An 18,485-nucleotide genomic window follows, 5' to 3' on the forward strand; every position below is an offset into this window, starting at 1 on the left:
ACTGCTCTAACCACTGTAACACCGGCCGCTCCAAGGTGGAAGCTTTGAGTGTGATGTTTACGTTTCCTAGGTAACCAGAGAGCGACATCACACTGGTTAGAAAGATGGAGGAAAAACTTATCGTGTGTCGGAGTTTCACGAACTATTTAACGTTACATTAAAGTCGTACCACGATCATGACCCTCACGACCATGATGAACACGTAATGATGGAGGTTTATCAGCATCACACCAGGTCTGTGAAGACGCAGTTTACGAGCTAACGGTTGTTTTAATGCTAACGTTGACTTAGCCGTTTGCTAGGTCTCAACCTCGCGGTGAACCAGGCGCAAAAAGCCGATCATGTGGAGGCCCCGTTAATATGCCAAGCTTTTATTGGCCTGAATGGACGTTTCATTAGATGCTGTCACTCTCATTTACATTGATGTTTACACCAACTGAGGTCCGTACTGACCAAACCTTCTGATGGTTGTCTGTGCTTTGCCGTTTCGCAGGTCTCTGCTGATCGTGGTGGTGCCTGCTGCCGTGGTCCTGCATGACGCTTCCTGCTGCTGTAATCACTACCCGGCTGTTAAGTCGTGACATAACACCCTTTCAAAATATGATTTCCGGGTCCAAGCCTTGTATTTCTACAACGCAGCAGTGCCGTGTTCCCTGTTATGACGTAATTGTCATTTCACCTCTTTCTTATGGATGAAAAAAGTGTCTGACTGTCGTTAGAGGTGATCGTAATTGCTCACATGTTCGGCCGTTATGTCTGTTTTATTTCAACGGAGCGTTTGGACCCGGAAATCGTAATTTGAAAGGGTGTTACCTCAGACTGAACAGCCAGATTACTTTGATTTACATTGCTATTTACTCTACGTAATAACCAACTGAGGTCCGTACTGACCAAACCTTTTGATAGATGTTTGTGCTTTGTCGTCTCGCAGGTCTCTGCTGATCGTGGTGGTGCCTGCTGCCGTGGTCCTGCATGACGCTTCCTGCTGCTATTATCACTATTACTCATATAAACTATCATTAGTTTATAAATTATAACTTCGGAACCATTAAAACACCATCAGTGGTATGTCTCATTGTATCACAGCTGTTATTACTCATCATTGATCATATTTACCAACATAATTATGATCATTCTCATAATCTATCACCTTAGCTGTGCTTGTTTCTACTGTTCTGCTGTATTAACTGTTATATCAGTCATATTCACATTACTATAGATATTATTATAGTTACTGTTACTTTTGTGGTTGCTTGCATCGCTGGGACTGTCTCTCTGTCTTTGTCTCTCTCTGTCCATCTGTCCGTCTTTTCTCTCTCTCTCTCTCCTTCTCTTCCTCTCTCCGGTGCAGACAGATGTGCGTCCTCCACAGTGCTGGGTCTGTCTGACGTTCCTGTCTGTTATAGTGAAGGTTTTCGTCTCCACCGTACTCTACGGGGGAATTGTTGTGTCTCTGTAAATCATAAATAAGTCATAGAGTGTGGTCTTTACCTACTCTGTAAAGTGTCCTGAGACAACTGTTGTTATGATTTGTCACTGTAAATAAAATTGAATTGAAATTGAAGTATGTGTTGGCTGTTTTGTGCACTTGTTCGCCCGTGCTGGACACAAAACATAACTTGTAAGGAGCAGTATTCTCCGCGGTGGGTTTGGTCGGGCCCCTGGGAGCTTTTAGACCAAGTTAAGATTAAAAGTCATGAAGCTGTAAATGAAAGTTAAACCCTAATATTTATGGAGGCATTATGGTTTACACTAAGACTGGAATGAACTTTGAGTGGGCATCAAAATTACAACTGAACCGAGCCACTGTACTGACTGTACAACCTACATGTAAATGGCTCAGGACAGTGTGAGTGCGCCCTTGGACACAGTTGTTTGTGTGGATTTGTCACTTATTTAAAAGACTTGTGTTATCTGTGAATTTCTCCATCACAAGTCATTGTAACTGGATGATCAGACAGTTCCTATGACGGCAAAATAACCCAACACCCCAAAGTGTTGTGTGGAGGATGGTGGGCATTTGGCAAAACGACTAAAATCCCACATACTAAATCATTTAGAGCCATAAAAAGCTTTTGGCATTAAAGTAGTCGTGCAAGTGAAGCAACTACAGACTAATACACTCAAATCAAATGTACCTTTTGTTGTATTGCGATATGTAGCACTTTTTAACACCCCAATCAAACTCATAGGCTTGGAAAAAAATGCAGACTGTGCCTTTTAAATCAGAGTGCATCATTTTTAAACTTCACTGAATGCATCTAATGTGGAAATCCCCATTTTAAAAATACATTAAACCCTAAATGTTGCATTGCATATCACCCATCCATCTGTTTTATTATTTTTTATTATTAGTATTATTATTATTCCAGAAAGAGAGCTACATTTCCCCCCGCTCGGAGCACTAGTTTTCTGCCGCGGAAGGATATCTCCAGTGTAGGAAGAAGCCTGGCCGACGCTGGAGAATTTGATGTGGCGGTGTGTGTGCGCGTTTCTGATTGGCCGCTGCAGACCTGCAATATTATACTCCATGTGTCGGCCGCAGCCATTGGCTCCGCGGGACCTGCATTGCACCAGGCGGTGGCACTTGATGGAAACATAATAAACATAAATACGGGGAGCTTCAGAACCAGCGCGCCCGTCAGAACCGCGTTTCCAGCGGTTTATCAGCGTGTGTGAGTGGTTCTGGTGGGTTCGGTGGCGGCGGACGGGCCAATGCGGCAGCTCGCCATTGGTTCGGGGCTGAATGTTTGATAGGCTCGAGACGGGAAGTGCGCAGACTTCCTATTGGCTGCTACAGAGAGCGGTGCGTGAGGTGAACACGGAAGCGTGGCGGGGTTTGAACCGAGTCCTTTACGCGCACAGCGAGGGCGCGTTCAATGGCACACGCGAGCCTGTTGTGACCGCACTGACCGTCTCCATCTTTGATAAAACGCCACACACTCCGCTGGGAGAGTGACGGGGCAGAATCTGGCACGTAGCGCGGCTGTGCTGTGTCATAATCTACACACTAATCCTGCTCCAGCCCGGTTCAGTGAGTGCAGGGTGCCCCGACACAGGCGCCACCCAGCGGGCAGAGTGTGGACGCCATGTTTAATCCAGGGACGCAGGTGATTTACTGTATATGAGAGTGTGGCCCCATGGAGGCTCAGGGGTCAGGGGTCAGGGGTCAGGGGTCAGGGTCCCTACAGGGGCTTTGATCTGTCAAACGCGGGTTTTAATGTTGAGTTTTGCAGCTTTGGAAAGTGCTTTGGTTTTGTTTAAATTCAGGGTTCGTAAATAGTTTCCAAGCTCAAATTCAAGCACTTTCAAGATCCGATTGCAAGGTTTTCCAGCATCTCGTGGTAAATGACACAACGGTGATGCAGATCAACCGTATACAGTCTTAAAGGCACGGATGGGCTAGGAAAGAAACACAAAATGATCACAAAGAGACACAAAACGACTATAAAATGACCATTATGAGCTTCTTTGTAGTTGAATTGTGCCTCTTTATATCGTTTTTATCGCTTTGTAGTCATGTTATGTGTCTTCATAGTCATTTTGTGTCTCTTTGTGGTCATTTTGTGTCTCTGTTGTCATTTTGTGTCTCTTTGTCGTTGTTTTGTCTCTTTGTGGTCAGTTTGTTTCTTTGTTGTCAGTTTGTGTCTCTTTGTCGTTGTTTTGTCTCTTTGTGGTCAGTTTGTTTCTCTGTTGTCATTTTGTGTCTCTTTGTCATTGTTTTGTGTCTCTTTGTGGTCAGTTTGTGTCTCTTTGTAGTCATTTTGTGTCTCTGTTGTCATTTTGTGTCTCTTTGTCGTTGTTTTGTCTCTTTGTGGTCAGTTTGTTTCTTTGTTGTCAGTTTGTGTCTCTTTGTCGTTGTTTTGTCTCTTTGTGGTCAGTTTGTTTCTTTGTTGTCAGTTTGTGTCTCTTTGTCGTTGTTTTGTCTCTTTGTGGTCAGTTTGTTTCTCTATTGTCATTTTGTGTCTCTTTGTCATTGTTTTGTGTCTCTTTGTGGTAATTTTGTGTCTCTTTGTGGTCATTTTGTGTCTCTTTGTCATTGTTTTGTGTCTCTTTGTGGTAATTTTGTGTCTCTTTGTGGTCATTTTGTGTCTCTTTGTCGTTGTTTTGTGTCTCTTTGTGGTAATTTTGTGTCTCTTTGTGGTCATTTTGTGTCTCTTTGTCGTTGTTTTGTGTCTCTTTGTAGTCGTTTTGTGTCTCTTTGTGGTCATTTCGCATGGTTGGTACGTGTGTCTTTGTAACATTTTGCAGGTGAAGGCCAGAGGGGCCTGTGACACTTTGGGCGAGTCTAATATTGTAATTATAATAATCCATCCATGCATTTAAGAGTGCATCAGGTTGGTCTGCACACATCTGTGAGTCACAGACACATTAAAGGTCATCTGGACTGATAGAGACGTGACATTAGCCTGGTATCAGACAGCTGAGTGGGTGGACTGTCACGTCTGGACCCAGGCGGGGTTCATATACAGTAGTCTCATCACCAGAGTGTAACAGGGAAGGGTTTGTTCTTTACTGTATTTGTAGACTGCTTATTTGTAGTGTGTGGTGCGTACGCTGCGGCAGTGATGCTGGGTGTATTACAGACGAGTGCTGTAGCTTCTTTATTTCACTTATTCTGCTCCTTATGTGCAGAAGGGTTTCAAACTCAAGATGGCGGCGCGTGTAGACGCAGCGACCTCCTGCTCGTGCAATATTATTACTATTGTATTCTTTCTGTCGTTACCATAGCAGTGAGATCATTCACGTTGTGTCACTTACCGTTGTGTCGTGTCTAGTCCACGCAGGGGAGAGGGAGAAAGGACATTTGGATTCCTCGTTCATGTGAAGAATTGACAATAAAGCTGACTTTGACTTTGAGCCGCTAAAGAAAAACACACACTGCTTAATTTGACACGTTTAAGATCTCCGTGAACATTTAAGCACAAATCCCTGCAGTTCAGTGAGAGTCCAGGCTGTTTGCAGTCCTCTCATCAGGGTCCAGGAACTCAGGTGTCTCAAAGTGATCCAGTAAAGTGCAGGTTTACATACCAACTCAGGTGTGAGGGTAGGGAGAAACCTAAAGCATGCAGGACAGTGGCTCTCCAGGACCGGACTTGCCCACCCCTGCCCTGGTCCAGTTGCTTTGGACTGAAATTGCTTCAGGGATCTTGGTTCTTCTGTAGGATGAATGAACCCAGTTGTCTCATAAGGATCCGTTAGAGACACTTCATTATTAATTTAAACTGTACAAATAGGTTGGTGAAGGATCTGAGAGGTAAATAATTCATCTTCACCGTATTTCCATCCTTTACAAACAGACCTTGTAACAGCACACACACATATATATATATATACATATATACCTATGTGGTACATTTGCCCTCGTGTGTTTGGGAATTTAAATCCTTGAATGCGAGGCCGTTATTTGCTTTTAAGCTGAGCACAATCTGCACACACACCGAATGAGCAATAACGTGGATGTGACATTTCAGAGAATGCCAACACCATGTTCAGCCCTGGCCCATCATCCCCCATCAGTATCTGTGTGCTCACGGGGGCGCTTCACAAACACCCGACCCACAGTTCGCCTCGAGCTGACGGGGCGAGCGCCTCATTAGAACGCACACCCCTCTCCTTTGTAACCCTCCCAGAGTCCCAACCCAACACGCCACGCTTGATTTAAACGTATTTCTTTCCCCCTCCCCTTCCATTCCATTCGCTGAACGCGCTGTGATGTACGAGCTGCGGTTGAAACGCGTGACTGATTTAATAAGGAGAGTGTTTCCGAGGAGGGGGGCTGCAGCAGTAGCTCCGTTCTCACTGGAGCCCGGAGACGGCCCTAAGAAGTGGTTTGGACGCCTGCTGCACGGGGCCACTTTCTGCTGAGCACTGAGTTACACGCGGCTCCACATCAAGAGGAATTAAATCAACGCCGCTGTTCTCCGCATGTCAGGCTGCAGCAGGGGGAGCTTAGCTGCACTGACTTAACGGCGCTGTAACAGTGTAAGAGCCGATTTGAATAGGAGACAGCAAAATCCAATCACAGACTGCCACAGATAAATCGTCACGCGCACAAACCAACGTTCACTAGAACTTCTCCGCCGCTCGTGAAGTCCCTTTAAACACGTACGACTGAACTTTAGTGTAAGGACATCGTTCTGCTCCTGGAGGCAGCGTCAAAGTGAAAAGGTAGTCACGGTGTTTTATTACAGGGCGGCTAGGAAAGAGCGGGTCGTCCTCCATTCGAGAGATCGGCGGTTCGATCCCCAGCTCCCCCGGCCCGCATGTCGAAGTGTCCTTGGGCAAGACGCTGAACCCCGAGTTGTGAATGTCCGTGTGAATGTGACAAGTAGTGTGAAAGCGCCTTGAGTCGTCAGAAGACTAGAAAGGCGCTATTTACATTCTGTAACCCTGAGATTTAGTTGCGTGCATCTGCACTGTTGCCAAGTGTGTAGGAGTCACGTGCAGTATTCTAGTAATTAGTGATGAATAGTTATTTTAAAACAGGAGGGAAGGTACGGACAATTCCTTCAGGCCTTTGTCTCGTCTCTGGGTTTTCAAAATAAAAGACATATCATCCTCAGACAGTATGCCATGAAACTGAGTTTGCATATTAACACAACAGATTCGGTTTGTGACACTAAGGGCAACAACACAGACTCAACTCGTTGAATAATTCATGTGATTAATTATCCCAAGATATGACAGAACAGTGATGAACTGAATAAACAGGAATCTAATAATAGATGCCGCATCTGGACAAACACCATTTGGGCTGCTTGGAGCCAAAATGGATGAAACATGACTAACGCTCAACGACCTTTTGTGTTTTTTTATTTTAATCCAAGTATTGGTAACGGGAGCGGGGTGAGCCAGACATGACATGCACAAAATATATCAAAACTCTCTCTGGGGAGACAGACGACTTAACTGCTGCCTCTTCTCGTCCACACAGCGATAGATAGATAGAGAGGGGGTGAGTGGGAGAGGAACAGTAAAGTTTGAAGGGTTAGAGGTAGAGCCCCTCCGGCGTGCCCTCCTGCTTCTTGTACAGGACGTTCTCCTTGGACTTCTTGAAGTCTTCGTTGGTGACTTTCATGCGGCGCTCCCGCAGAGCCATGAGGCCTGCCTCTGTGCAGATGGCCTGGAGGACACAGTGAGAGGGAGAGCAGGTGAATTCAAGTGTCCAGCTAAGACTCTCGCTTTAACAAACAGTTATGTAAAAGGAAAAGAGGCAGTGCAGAAACACACTGAGTCGTGGAAACATGACTCACTGACTGACATTTTTATGATAATATTGATGAAGGAACAAAATCTCTGCTAAAGTAACCATTAAAGCATCCGACAGAATGCTGAAACCCCACTCAGAGTAATTCTGTCACATCCCACACGAGGGCAGCAGAGATCAGTGAGTGAGAAAAGCGTTAAACGTACAGGAAACTTTGGATTAGATCTTTCTGCACGGAGGATGTGACATAGTCAAAGAAGTGTTGATGCTACAATCATTCATCTAGTTCTCCTCCTCCTGCTGAGCCACAGTGTGCAGTGGTTTACTGCCGACACCTTTTGAACCCACACCATCAATGGCTGTGGTGACAGAACCAGGCCAGTGTAAATTAAGACGACAGGCAGAGATCTCCACTACCATGCTGCTTAATCCACTCTTGTGTTTAGTCTGAGTATAACAGTACTCTAGCCCTAGCCATTATGCAGTGTATGCAAGTTTTGACTATGGTTGGAATAAGACACATTTTATTGGCCTGGCCATTATTTCTCCAAACCTCTCTGAGCTTAAGGATATGTAGCTGGTCAAAAACTCCAAGTGTCAAGTGCATTTTGGATCCATCCCCTGTGATCAGAGGAAAAGTCTCACTCTCACCTTAATGTCTGCTCCCGATAGGTCGTCCTTAGCTAAGATGAGCTCATCAAGGGTGACGTCATCTGCTACCGTCATGCGGCTGGTGTGGATCTGGAAGATCCGTCTTTTGGTCTTCTCATCTGGCAGTGGAAACTCGATCTTACGGTCGATTCTCCCTGAGGAGGAGGAGGAAGAGGAAACTACGTTGTCATGAACTGCTTACACACTGCGGCTGTGATGAGCTTCTTACAATTGCATCCGTTGGACTCTTGTCCATTAGGTACTCTGACCACTAAGTTGTTAGCGCCAGAGGAGGAACTCCGCAGAATACAGTGTCTATCAGACATACTGTAAATGTGCGACAGTGACAGGCAGAAGCCGTTCCCGACAGACTCCTACTGACCGGGTCTAATGAGGGCTGGATCCAGGGTTTCTATCCGATTGGTGGCCATGATCACTTTCACGTCTCCCCGCGAGTCGAAGCCATCCAACTGATTGAGCAGCTCCAGCATGGTCCTCTGAATCTCCCGCTCACCACCAGAGTTAGAGTCGTACCTACACAACAGAGAGGAAACACACATTTACCTTCGGAACGTATGGAGTCCACAACAAGGTCCTATATCCTCAGACTCCCAGGACTTTGAGCTCGTCCATTATGCAGTCTTGTTGTGAAAACCTCATCTGACTGAGTTGTTTGGCACCTTTTCCATGTGAGGTAGAGCCTGGTCACATCTACAAGCTCAGCTATTATTCACACGAGTTAACCTCACGATTTTGCTTTTAAAAATAACGACAAATTAATCTCGTCTGTCGTCTAAGGTCACGTCCTGAGAGGAAGACAGCTACAGCTACACTTTGTATACAGTACTTTCAGTTAGATGCTGAAGCTGTGAGGTAATGAATAAAAATAAAACTTATATATCAAGGCGGAGTCAGTTTTCACACCGACTAATCCAACACCTCCACGTCTGACTCTCCGACACCAGGGGTGATACATTATCACTGCTCTGAGCTTCTCAGTCGGGAAATAAAAGGTGCAAGTAGACGTCTGTGTACCTCTTAGTGCCGATGGCATCAATCTCGTCGATGAAGACGATGGAGGGTGCATGCTCCTCTGCCACCCTGAAGAGCTCTCGGACCAGCTTGGGCCCGTCTCCCAGGTACTTCTGGATCAGCTCTGAGCCCACAACGCGCAGGAAGGTGGCCGATGTCTGATTGGCCACGGCCTTGGCGAGCAGTGTCTTACCTGGGGCATAACACACACATTTATTGTTAGCCACCTTTAGCATGAGAATACAATAACTGCATCACGGTAGCACCATTAGAGAGAGGGGGGGGGGGGGGGGGGGGAGACGACAGACAAGTTAGCTGTTGTTGTTTGCTGCTGGTTTTTATTATATAAATAAAGATATGACCAGTAACATCCACACACTGACTATGTGTGTAACAGTGATGTGCAGTTCTTTATACATGCACTAAGAGATCATATTGTGCCAGATTGGGAGTTGTCTCTGGTCTGGCCGCGGGGGGTGCTGTCCCGTGGACGGTTCCGGCCCGAGCGACTAGAGGGCTCTGCACCTTGGTGCAGATGGGATCTCTCCCGGTGTGGTTGGCCCCCCCAAAGGGAGCTTCCTCTAGCCTCCTCTGTACCTCAGGTCTCGCTGCCCGGCCATGTCTCTGTAGTGACAGCTAGTGTTTGTGTAGGTGTGAGTGTGTGTCTGTGTGTCAGCGTGGCTGTGTGTGTGTGTGTATGAATGTGTGTATGAACATACACATATTTGTGTATGTCTCCGTGCATGACTGTTGGGGTGGGAGGGTTCTTTTAACTTTCTTCTCCTGATTTTATTTGATGTTTCTCTTTTTCTGTACATCTCTGTAACTTGGCACTTTGCGATACTTGATTGATTGTAATTCCCAGCCAAGCTGAAGCAAAGTGCACTTCCCTTAACCTTAATTTCCTGTGTTAATGAGAACTTATTCAGTAAAGAATAGATGTGATTTGTAACTTTGTAAACTGACCTTTTCAGACACTGTACAGTGACAGGTTCACAAAGGCAATCGCAGTGGTCCATGTCTAACTACACGGCTTTGGTCAGACTACCCGCAGTGTAATAATAACCATGTTTTATTGCAAATGATGTAATGCATGTACAACTGCACTTTAGAAGTATAACAACAGTGTAACACTGGCTGTAGAGCACTTTTTCGTGGCAGTAGTGAAAGGCTGCAGGAGGCTGGTGACAGTCTCACCTTCCCTGCTGTGGTGTCCTTTAGAAAAAAAAGGTCTCTGAAGACCAAAGGGAATTTGCCAGTGATGTCAGTCTGGGGTAAATACACTTTGTTTCTGGATTTCACTCGAAAAAAAAGACTTCATACTTGTTTAATTGAACTGGAAACTTTAGGTTATGCATACATGTGCATAAGTGTGCATGGTTCTTTTTTATCAGTATATTTAAAGAGTAATGGGTGTTATTATTATTTCTTGATTGTTTTTAGTGGACCGTAAGAAGTGTAAGAGGTTTTTTGAGAGTTTGAGAGTCCGGGTTTGTAAAAGGTTTCATGAGAGCACTCACCTGTGCCTGGTGCGCCGTAAAGGATGACACCTTTGGGGGGCTTTATGCCCATCTCCTCATAATACTCTGGATGTGTGAGGGGCAGCTCCACTGACTCCTATTAAGACCAAGAGAAAACTGCACTGTCAACGTCAGCATCTCATGACAATTGTATATTTACTAAATTCATATAAAAGTAGCCTAATGAAATGGACAGCTTTGCTATTTACTGGCCAATTCAAGTGCCTTTTCCTTCACCAGGGACCCGGCTTTGTGCCACAGCAGCAAGAGCAGTGAATACAGGTGAACTGTACCCTGTTACCGGGGCTCCATGCTCCAGATGCTCCATGCTCCAGCGGCATCAACGCGCGTGCTGCTCGTGCTGCCGTGGTGCAGAACTGGTTTAGGATCGCCAGAGTTTTACTTTACGTGAGTAGGCATTGTTAATCCACTTGGCACGGACAGGTACTTTCAGGTGTGCATTTGTTTTCTGTAGACTGCACAGGGCAGCCTGAGGAACACAAGTCTTGCTGCTGTATCTTGTTGGTTTGTTTTTGGCAATTTGTCATAAGCTTCAGTGTTTTTTAATTCAGAGAAAATCATTCTTGTTTTCCCCGTCATGATTTCATCGTGCACACAGCCTCAGCCGCGGGTAGCTAGCTGGAGTGCAGACAGGTTTGTCATGTAGCAGACCCGAAATAAACTGTCAGTTGACAATTTGATTATTATAAGCTAATTATTTAAACAGCACCTGTATGAGGCTTCCCTTCCAATAGAAAAGCTAGGATTCTCTTCCTAGCATTTTTTAAACCCATGTTAGCAGTTTTTTACTGTTAACGGTCATTCATTACCGGTTCTCTATAAGGGACAAAGCCACCAGCTCTTATGACTTTCACTTCCACAGTGAGCATGCTGAACAGTGGCCAGCTCAGGGCGCAGAACCATTTTACATTGTAGGTTGAAGTGCATGCATTATATGCTGTATAAACCTTGATCTCCTGGATCTGATTGTCCAGTCCTCCGATGTCAGCATAGGTTTCTTGTGGGGCCTTCTCCACCTTCATCACCGTCACCAAGGGATCGGTGTCATCCATCAGCACACCAATCACAGCATGAACCTACGAGTGACAGACAAACACAGGACAACTTGACAAAGACCTGAAAATGATCCTTTAAGTGTTTTGGTGAATTGTTGGATACTTGCTGAACCTAGGTTGATGAAAGCAAAATAAATTTTAGCCGTGAAGCGTGCTTGGGCACAGTACGAATGGACAGTGTCAGTGCGTCCTTTAATAAGGATTCCCACTAACTATTACCTTGTGGTTGAGCAGGACGGAGCAGCCTGGCTCCAGAAGATCTTTATCCACAAATGACAGGATGCTGACGTAGTGCTCTGATCCCACTGAGGTGGAAACGATGGCATGGTTGTCATCAATGATTTCCTCCAGAGTACCCACTGACATGGGGGTCCCACGCAGGTCGTCCACCTTTGACCTCTCCTCCTGTAAAAAAAGATAAGCGCAGGATTATGGTAATAGAACAACAGTAAAAAAGCAATCGAAGCACATGTGTAACAAGGGCTGACCTCCTGTTTCTCTTCCAGGGGCTTCATCTGCTCTTGGTTTCTGATGAACTCTTCCTCCATCAACAAGTAGTCTTTGATCCGCTCCTGCTTCAGCAGCTTCAGACGGCATTGTGTGTGAGGGGTGACTGAAAGACGAACAAAACAAAAGCGTACATTTAAAATGATAAACACCAATTTCATCCAACCACAAACAGTGTGTTTCACTGAACTTGAAGGCTGTCCATACCATGCTTTCATCCCTGCGTCGTTTACATCAGATTGTGTTACTTTGTGTTATTTTCTTAGTCAATTATGCCAAAAAAGGAGTTTTAATAGTATTTCAATCTAACTACCAGGGATGTCAGTGATAACGGCCCGACAGTATCGCACGCTTTATCCAGGGAGCTGAAATAGAGCTCGGCAGGAGACCCAAGAACTGAACGCTTCTCATGAAAAACAGCTGCAAAACCGGAGACATGCTAACAGACAGATAAGACCCATCTTCACACCACTGCCCCTTCAGTCCCTTACCTAATGGTAGTTTACTGGCAGCATCTGGTCCCTTGGACTTCTTCTTTCTCTTGCCAACTCTGGTGGGAATTGGAGGCTCATACTTCTTTTTCTTATCCTTCAATTAGGGCAAAGTGGGATGACACGTCAGAAACACATCACCTACAGTGTGATACTTGTTTGTAACCTTTGCACAAAAATAGCCCTGCAAGTCTTTTGCCTAGATATGGTACAAAAGTGCTTTTTTTTCCTCTCTTCACATAATGTATTTAATGAAGCATACGGTAGACCAGTATGGCTGGCTTGTCAGAGAGTGAAAGGAACAGAGCATTACGGTTTATCGGTTTTATATGTTAATGTGGACAACCAGCTGCTCCCAGTGTGTCCCGGTGTTGGACTAAGGGCAGAGAGGACGTTGTTGGCCTCCTTTTGACCACTCATGTAAACGCAAAAACAAATTAGTCTGTTTGTACGAAAGGGACGTAGGCCGTTATTTACTCTTGGCATGTGGCGGTTTTTATAGGCAGATGTGCACAGTGCATTGGGAGCGAGACTGAAGACGGCAGAAAGTGCCGAGAGGAGAGAGAGAGAGAGCGGAGACTGCCAGTCAGAGACTAATCTGTTACATCTTATTTGTGTGCGTGCGTCCATGAGACCCGTAAGTCGTAATTTTGATGTTGCTAGTTCATTATCCTTCGTTTTGTTGATAATAAGTTAAGATGAGTTGATAATTATAGCCACCTAGCTAGGGGCTACTTGCTAACTTAATAGCATATAATTGTTAATTGGTCAGCAAGAAGGGGATGTGTAGCTACGTATTTGTTCTGTATTTAAGATGAGGGTGTGCTGTTTATACTAATTAGTTACACTGCTTATAAACTAAAGAAAGCTGTGTGTTTAAAAAAGGCAAATATTATGGTGCACATGTCAGTATATGTTTGTGTATGTAATGTGGTTTTCCTTTTATTGGGGGGCAGAACCACTCACACAAAGCTATGCCCATGTCCTGTACTGTTGCTTGAGCTTATTAAACAGTCAAACTGAGAAGAGTTGTCAGCATCTGTGTTTTGGCAGATGCACCTGGGGCGAAGCTAGAGATCAGGATCAGCGAACAACCATTATACACTCCTTTATTACAACCTCTACGTAACACTGTAAAAACGATATTCGGTTACAAAGATAAGAAGTCAGACTTTGGTTTTACACCATAAATTGACTCAAAACATTACACCATCATTTATATTTGTAGGCTGAAAGAAAGATCCGTTCGGCCAGCCACACAAAACAAGCTGAGACACACTAACGTTGTGTAGATGTGTCACTCTCACCTTGTCATCCTTCTTGCCTCCCCCGGGACCGTGGCCTCCACTCTGGCTTTGACCCTGAAACAATATTACATATGTGTCAATACAACCGACGGGTGAATTGTGACCGTTATAGACGGTTAATTCCCTTCATAGAGCTGTTTACAGTGACGTTAAAGAAACCGTACGTCGCCGGCGTTAGCTGCCAGGACACCGACTATTAATTAACACTTAAGCTTTAGTTATTGGAGAGACAAACTTTAATCCATTACAAACGCCTCAGACACTTGATGAAATAGCAAAAGTGCTACCTCTCAAACATGAATAACCGAGTTTACAAGAGCTAGGCTAAAAGACTGATACCAACAGAAAACAGCTAACGCAGCTAGCATCCGGCTAGCAGGCTCTTTAACACTTTTAATATTTTTGCTCCGTCACAAATAAAACATAGAACCGAATAACAACACGGGTGGTAATGTTTCAACCACCGTGAGTAATGCTGTATTGCTGAATAATACGTTTTCGTAAAATAAATATCTATAAATATACGAGCCGCAGAGAAAACTGCTTGCTCACTTACCATTGTTGCTTGTCGCTCTGGAGTGACGTCAGAGGGTACGGCACAACTAAGGGACAAAAAGGAGGAGGACTGAAACGCTCGGTAACCACGCTGCTAACTTTGTAACGTTGACTCGCTGTGGCCTTTTCCCCTTAAAGAAATTCAGTTTAAAATGAATGAACAACGTTTTTCCTGCTGCTGAAACTCTTCGGAAAAGGTTCAGTTTTTAAAGTAAGTCCTTGTTTTTTCTGTCTCACAGAACTTGAAACAATTGAACACCTGTTTTTCTCTTGTTCGGTCACAATGGTGTCCTGCAAAGATGTTTATCGATGGTTAAAAACATCAGTTCAGTTCAGTTTATTTTCAGAGAAACACAAAAAAATGCATGAGGTCTGAAAAAAGGGAATAGGCAGAAGCTGAAGCTTTAAAACACATAAACGTAGGCAGCTGCTGCACTCAGGTCAGAAAGAAAATGCCTGATAATGAACTTATTGCTGCTGTCAGCAAACACAATCAACACGTTTGCATAATGTTCCTCTGGAGAACAGTTTTAAATGATTAATGTAGTGCAGTCTTTTGAATCTACGGCCAAATCATTCCAAACATTCACTCCCACAACAGAAACACATCACAATGCCTTTTATTGGGACTAACACTTCTTTGTTTAACACATTTCCAGTGATGATTTATAGTGTTGGTCGGTCAAAAAACAGGTTTGCAAAAGGATCAAAATAAGTCTCATTATGGGAAAATATCATACACAGGAATAAATGCTCCCAATAGACTATCGACCTCATCCTGTACCCTGCACTGTGCAATACGCCTGCACTAAGGTCACTTCTGGTTTTGCACTATTTACTCATATTTATTTACGCAATACTATATTATTACAAAACAAACAAAACAAGAACAACTGCACTACATCATGTGAATATGTATATGTGTCTATTTCCATTTCTTCCCTTTTTAAATTTAACTTTATTGTTTATTTTTGCTATTTTTTATCTTATTTTGTAAAATTCTGTTGCTGCTGTGACAAAAGAATTTCCCCGTCTGCATTAAACATTAAAGCTTTTCTGAAATGGAAAAACAGCAAACCCACTATAAACTGTTTTAAAAATGAAATTAAAAACTATATTACTTTCCTAAAGGTATTATGAGAAGAAAATCAGTCTATAAATGGATTATATGAAACAACGTCAAAGTCTCTTGATCTTAAATTTCCAACCCTGCGTCTTTTAACGCACTTAAAGCACCTTTGTTGAAATGCCAACCCCTGTGAGGATTTTATTTTGTTAATGTGTTTTAAGCTTTTACTGTTTCAAATGTTTCCTCAAGTTAGCTTTTGTAAATTGATGTATTTCAGATTGAAACTGATAAAATAAAGTTTGGAAAAAGAAAATGGCTTCTTCTTCTTCTTCTTTAGTGAAGGCAGACTCGACGCAGCTCTGGCGCTTTGCTGCCCCCTCTGTTTGTTGTTAAGAACTACACCAAATCCTTTTGTACCATCCTGTTTTGTGAAGCTTGTCCACGTCTCCATGTCTTTGTTTTAACCTGAGAATCCAGATTTAGCGGCGTGTCCATATTAAAATCCCCAAACAAAAACTGATTTCAAGTATTTATGAAGAGACAACACACAACTCCCCATTATGACAGCAGTCATGGTGGATTAATAAATCCATATCTGTCTACTGCATGGGTGTCAAAGTCAAGGCCCGGGGGCCAGATCCGGCCCGTGAATGAATGATCTTGGCCCCCGGGATGACATTTGATTAGTATTAGAACCGGCCCGCACGCCACAGCCCCCTGCTGGTGTTTTTCACGCACCAAAACTACATTACCCACAATGCAACGGTAGCCCACAAACTCTCTGCAGCGCCGCAAGTGAGCCGCCTCGGCTTCATTATTCATCAGCATTCAGGGCAGATGAGAACAGGGTGTTTCAAGGATTATTAATTTAATTGTTAAATAAAATACGTCACACTGTGTCAGGTCTTGGTTCAACAGGTCATATGCAATAATTTAATATGTTTTAATAAACATTGAACCAGTCCGGCCCTCGGCTTGTAGCAAATTTGTTTTTTTGGCCCTCTGATGTGTTTGACTTTGACATCCCTGGTCTACTGTATATTTTAATACCTAACCCTATCCATGGAGATATGCCGTATATTGAAATAAAAGTTCACTGGGAACACCTTTGTCCTCCCCTTAACTGTATGAGGAATAAAAAAAGTATTTTTGATGACGTCTTACCTTCAAGTCTATGATTTCCAGTTTAGCTTCCACAGTTGTCTATGAACGCTGTTTACACACTTTACTGTCTAAACTCTGGATGGTTTCCTTCCCTTTACTTTTCTTTATTAAACTTAATTTAATGAATATCACGCTAGTACCAAGGGGGCAGCCTAAGAACAACATGTGATATCACTGTGTTTTAAGTTTTTGGCAGTTTCATGATTGTGTCAAGTTTTGTTTTTGCTTTGGTTTTGCATGAATATCGGCCTCATTAAAGGTCAATAATGCATTCTCCTGTCAGAATTACATAGAATATTAAAACGTGCTTTAATCTTGTACGGTTATTAGTGTTACAAATTGTCGTGTGCCATGGTGTTTTGACCTTTTAAAGAGAGTTAGGGCGCAATCACGGTTGCACTCACACTGTCCATCCGTACCGTGCCCCAACACGTTTCACGGCTAAAGTCTAGTTCGTTTGACCAGTGTGAGTGCAACCGTACCGTACGGTTGAGGGCCACGGCCCGTTTAGGAGAAGCACGTTTGCACGTGTATGACCACGAGGCCTACGGCGGCTCTGGCGTCATTTCCTGTGCGCCTGTTGGGACATAGAAAAAAGAAGGAGGGACCATGCGCGGACATTTAAAACAATGGCGGCGAAAGGTTCACGTTGGTGTGATGCGGAGTTGGAGTGTTTACTGCAGATTTGGTCAGAAAACCACAAGGACAAGGACCCTAAAGCACGGGGCACGGTACGGACGGACAGTGGGAGTGCGCCCTTAGTGTTCGTGTGGGTTATAAAGTTATAGCCGGTGGTAATAAGGGTGTGCAGTCTCAGTACGCCCATAGTTTGCACTGGTGTGGTTGTAAATGAAAAATGTCTTTCACGTGGGAAATCAACACACACTGTCAGCTGATTCCTGTATTTTTGAAGACTTTAGACACAGAGTACATTTATTGTATGACACACAGCAAAATACCCAACATGGCTAATGTCGTCTAGAGCAATCTGACACCGCAAAAAGTCTTGACACGGGTGCGAAGAGGATAGACTAACGCCGCAGAACAAATATTGACTTCATTTGGTTTCTGAACAAATGGCGTTTCACTGTGCACGTGTTTGATTAGCACCATGTGCCACCTGGATCTCCCAGCCTTGGCTTTCACACACCGGTTAATTGGCTTGCTTGCTATTTGCCCTTCCTGTCTCACTCCTGCACACGATCAGTCAATAATTATGCACACATTGACAATGCATTCCACCCATCCTAACTGAGTCATTAAGGTAATTAGCTAACTGTGCGGGGCGATTTGTGTAGCTAATCCCTCTGGTCAGACATGTCGGCGTATGCGCAAAGCCACTGCTTTGACCAGCCACTGACCTTAACTGGACTGGACTTATCATATTGCATATATTACACATTAAACAGTGTGTGTAGTATATAAATCATTGCTTTTACCCCGAACATTTTACAGTTTTAATTATAAAAATACATCCACTTTTTTCTCACAGTGTAGTCACACGTCTTTATTTAGGGACAGTTTTCACAGCTTTTGGGAACATACTGATCCAACACCCACCAGAGAAGCTGAGTCCTGCTGAACCCTGGATGGTGGTGTAAAGCAGAATAAAACCACATAGTCAAGTTCCACATGACTGTTAGAGTGTGTTCGAAATGGTTTCCCAACGCCGTGGGTATGACAGCGATGCCAGTAATTCTCAATTGCCTTGACTCTCAGAGAGCTTTAACAAAGGGTCTTTGTATGTCTGCATCTGTCGGAGTCTCACCTGCAGTACACACACACACACACACACACACATGTTCTTGTGCCAACACACAAACACACAGGAACACAAAGATGATGTGTGTGTAGGCACAGCTTCTCTGTCATGTTCTCTATTAGGCTGTTTTGTGTGTATCAG

At 44.1% G+C, this 18,485-nt stretch overlaps 1 protein-coding gene across 1 annotated transcript; it reads right to left on the reverse strand.

Annotated features, from left to right (window-relative positions):
- Window positions 1–6,820: 6,820 nt before the first annotated feature.
- LOC310961857 (26S proteasome regulatory subunit 4) lies at window positions 6,821–14,379 on the reverse strand. Its single transcript, XM_083934132.1, has 11 exons — window positions 14,351–14,379; window positions 13,795–13,848; window positions 12,488–12,584; window positions 11,978–12,102; window positions 11,709–11,894; window positions 11,382–11,510; window positions 10,414–10,510; window positions 8,897–9,086; window positions 8,244–8,395; window positions 7,862–8,016; window positions 6,821–7,126 (listed from the first exon to the last, which is right to left on the reverse strand). Exons 1-11 carry the CDS (start codon window positions 14,351–14,353, stop codon window positions 6,992–6,994), a joined length of 1,323 nt encoding a protein of 440 aa, XP_083790258.1. The 5' UTR covers window positions 14,354–14,379; the 3' UTR covers window positions 6,821–6,991.
- Between the last annotated feature and the right edge of the window lie 4,106 nt (window positions 14,380–18,485).

The sequence above is a fragment of the Echiichthys vipera genome, assembly GCF_963691815.1.
Source record: "Echiichthys vipera genome assembly, chromosome: 19".
Taxonomy (NCBI): Eukaryota; Metazoa; Chordata; class Actinopteri; order Perciformes; family Trachinidae; genus Echiichthys; species Echiichthys vipera.

Coding starts and splice junctions, on each gene's coding strand:
- LOC310961857 (XM_083934132.1), bottom strand. Junction 12,585..13,794: donor GAGGCAAGAAGGATGACAAG/GTGAGAGTGACA, acceptor CCCTAATTGAAG/GATAAGAAAAAGAAGTATGA. Junction 8,017..8,243: donor TCCAGCCCTCATTAGACCCG/GTCAGTAGGAGT, acceptor CCTCCTCCTCAG/GGAGAATCGACCGTAAGATC.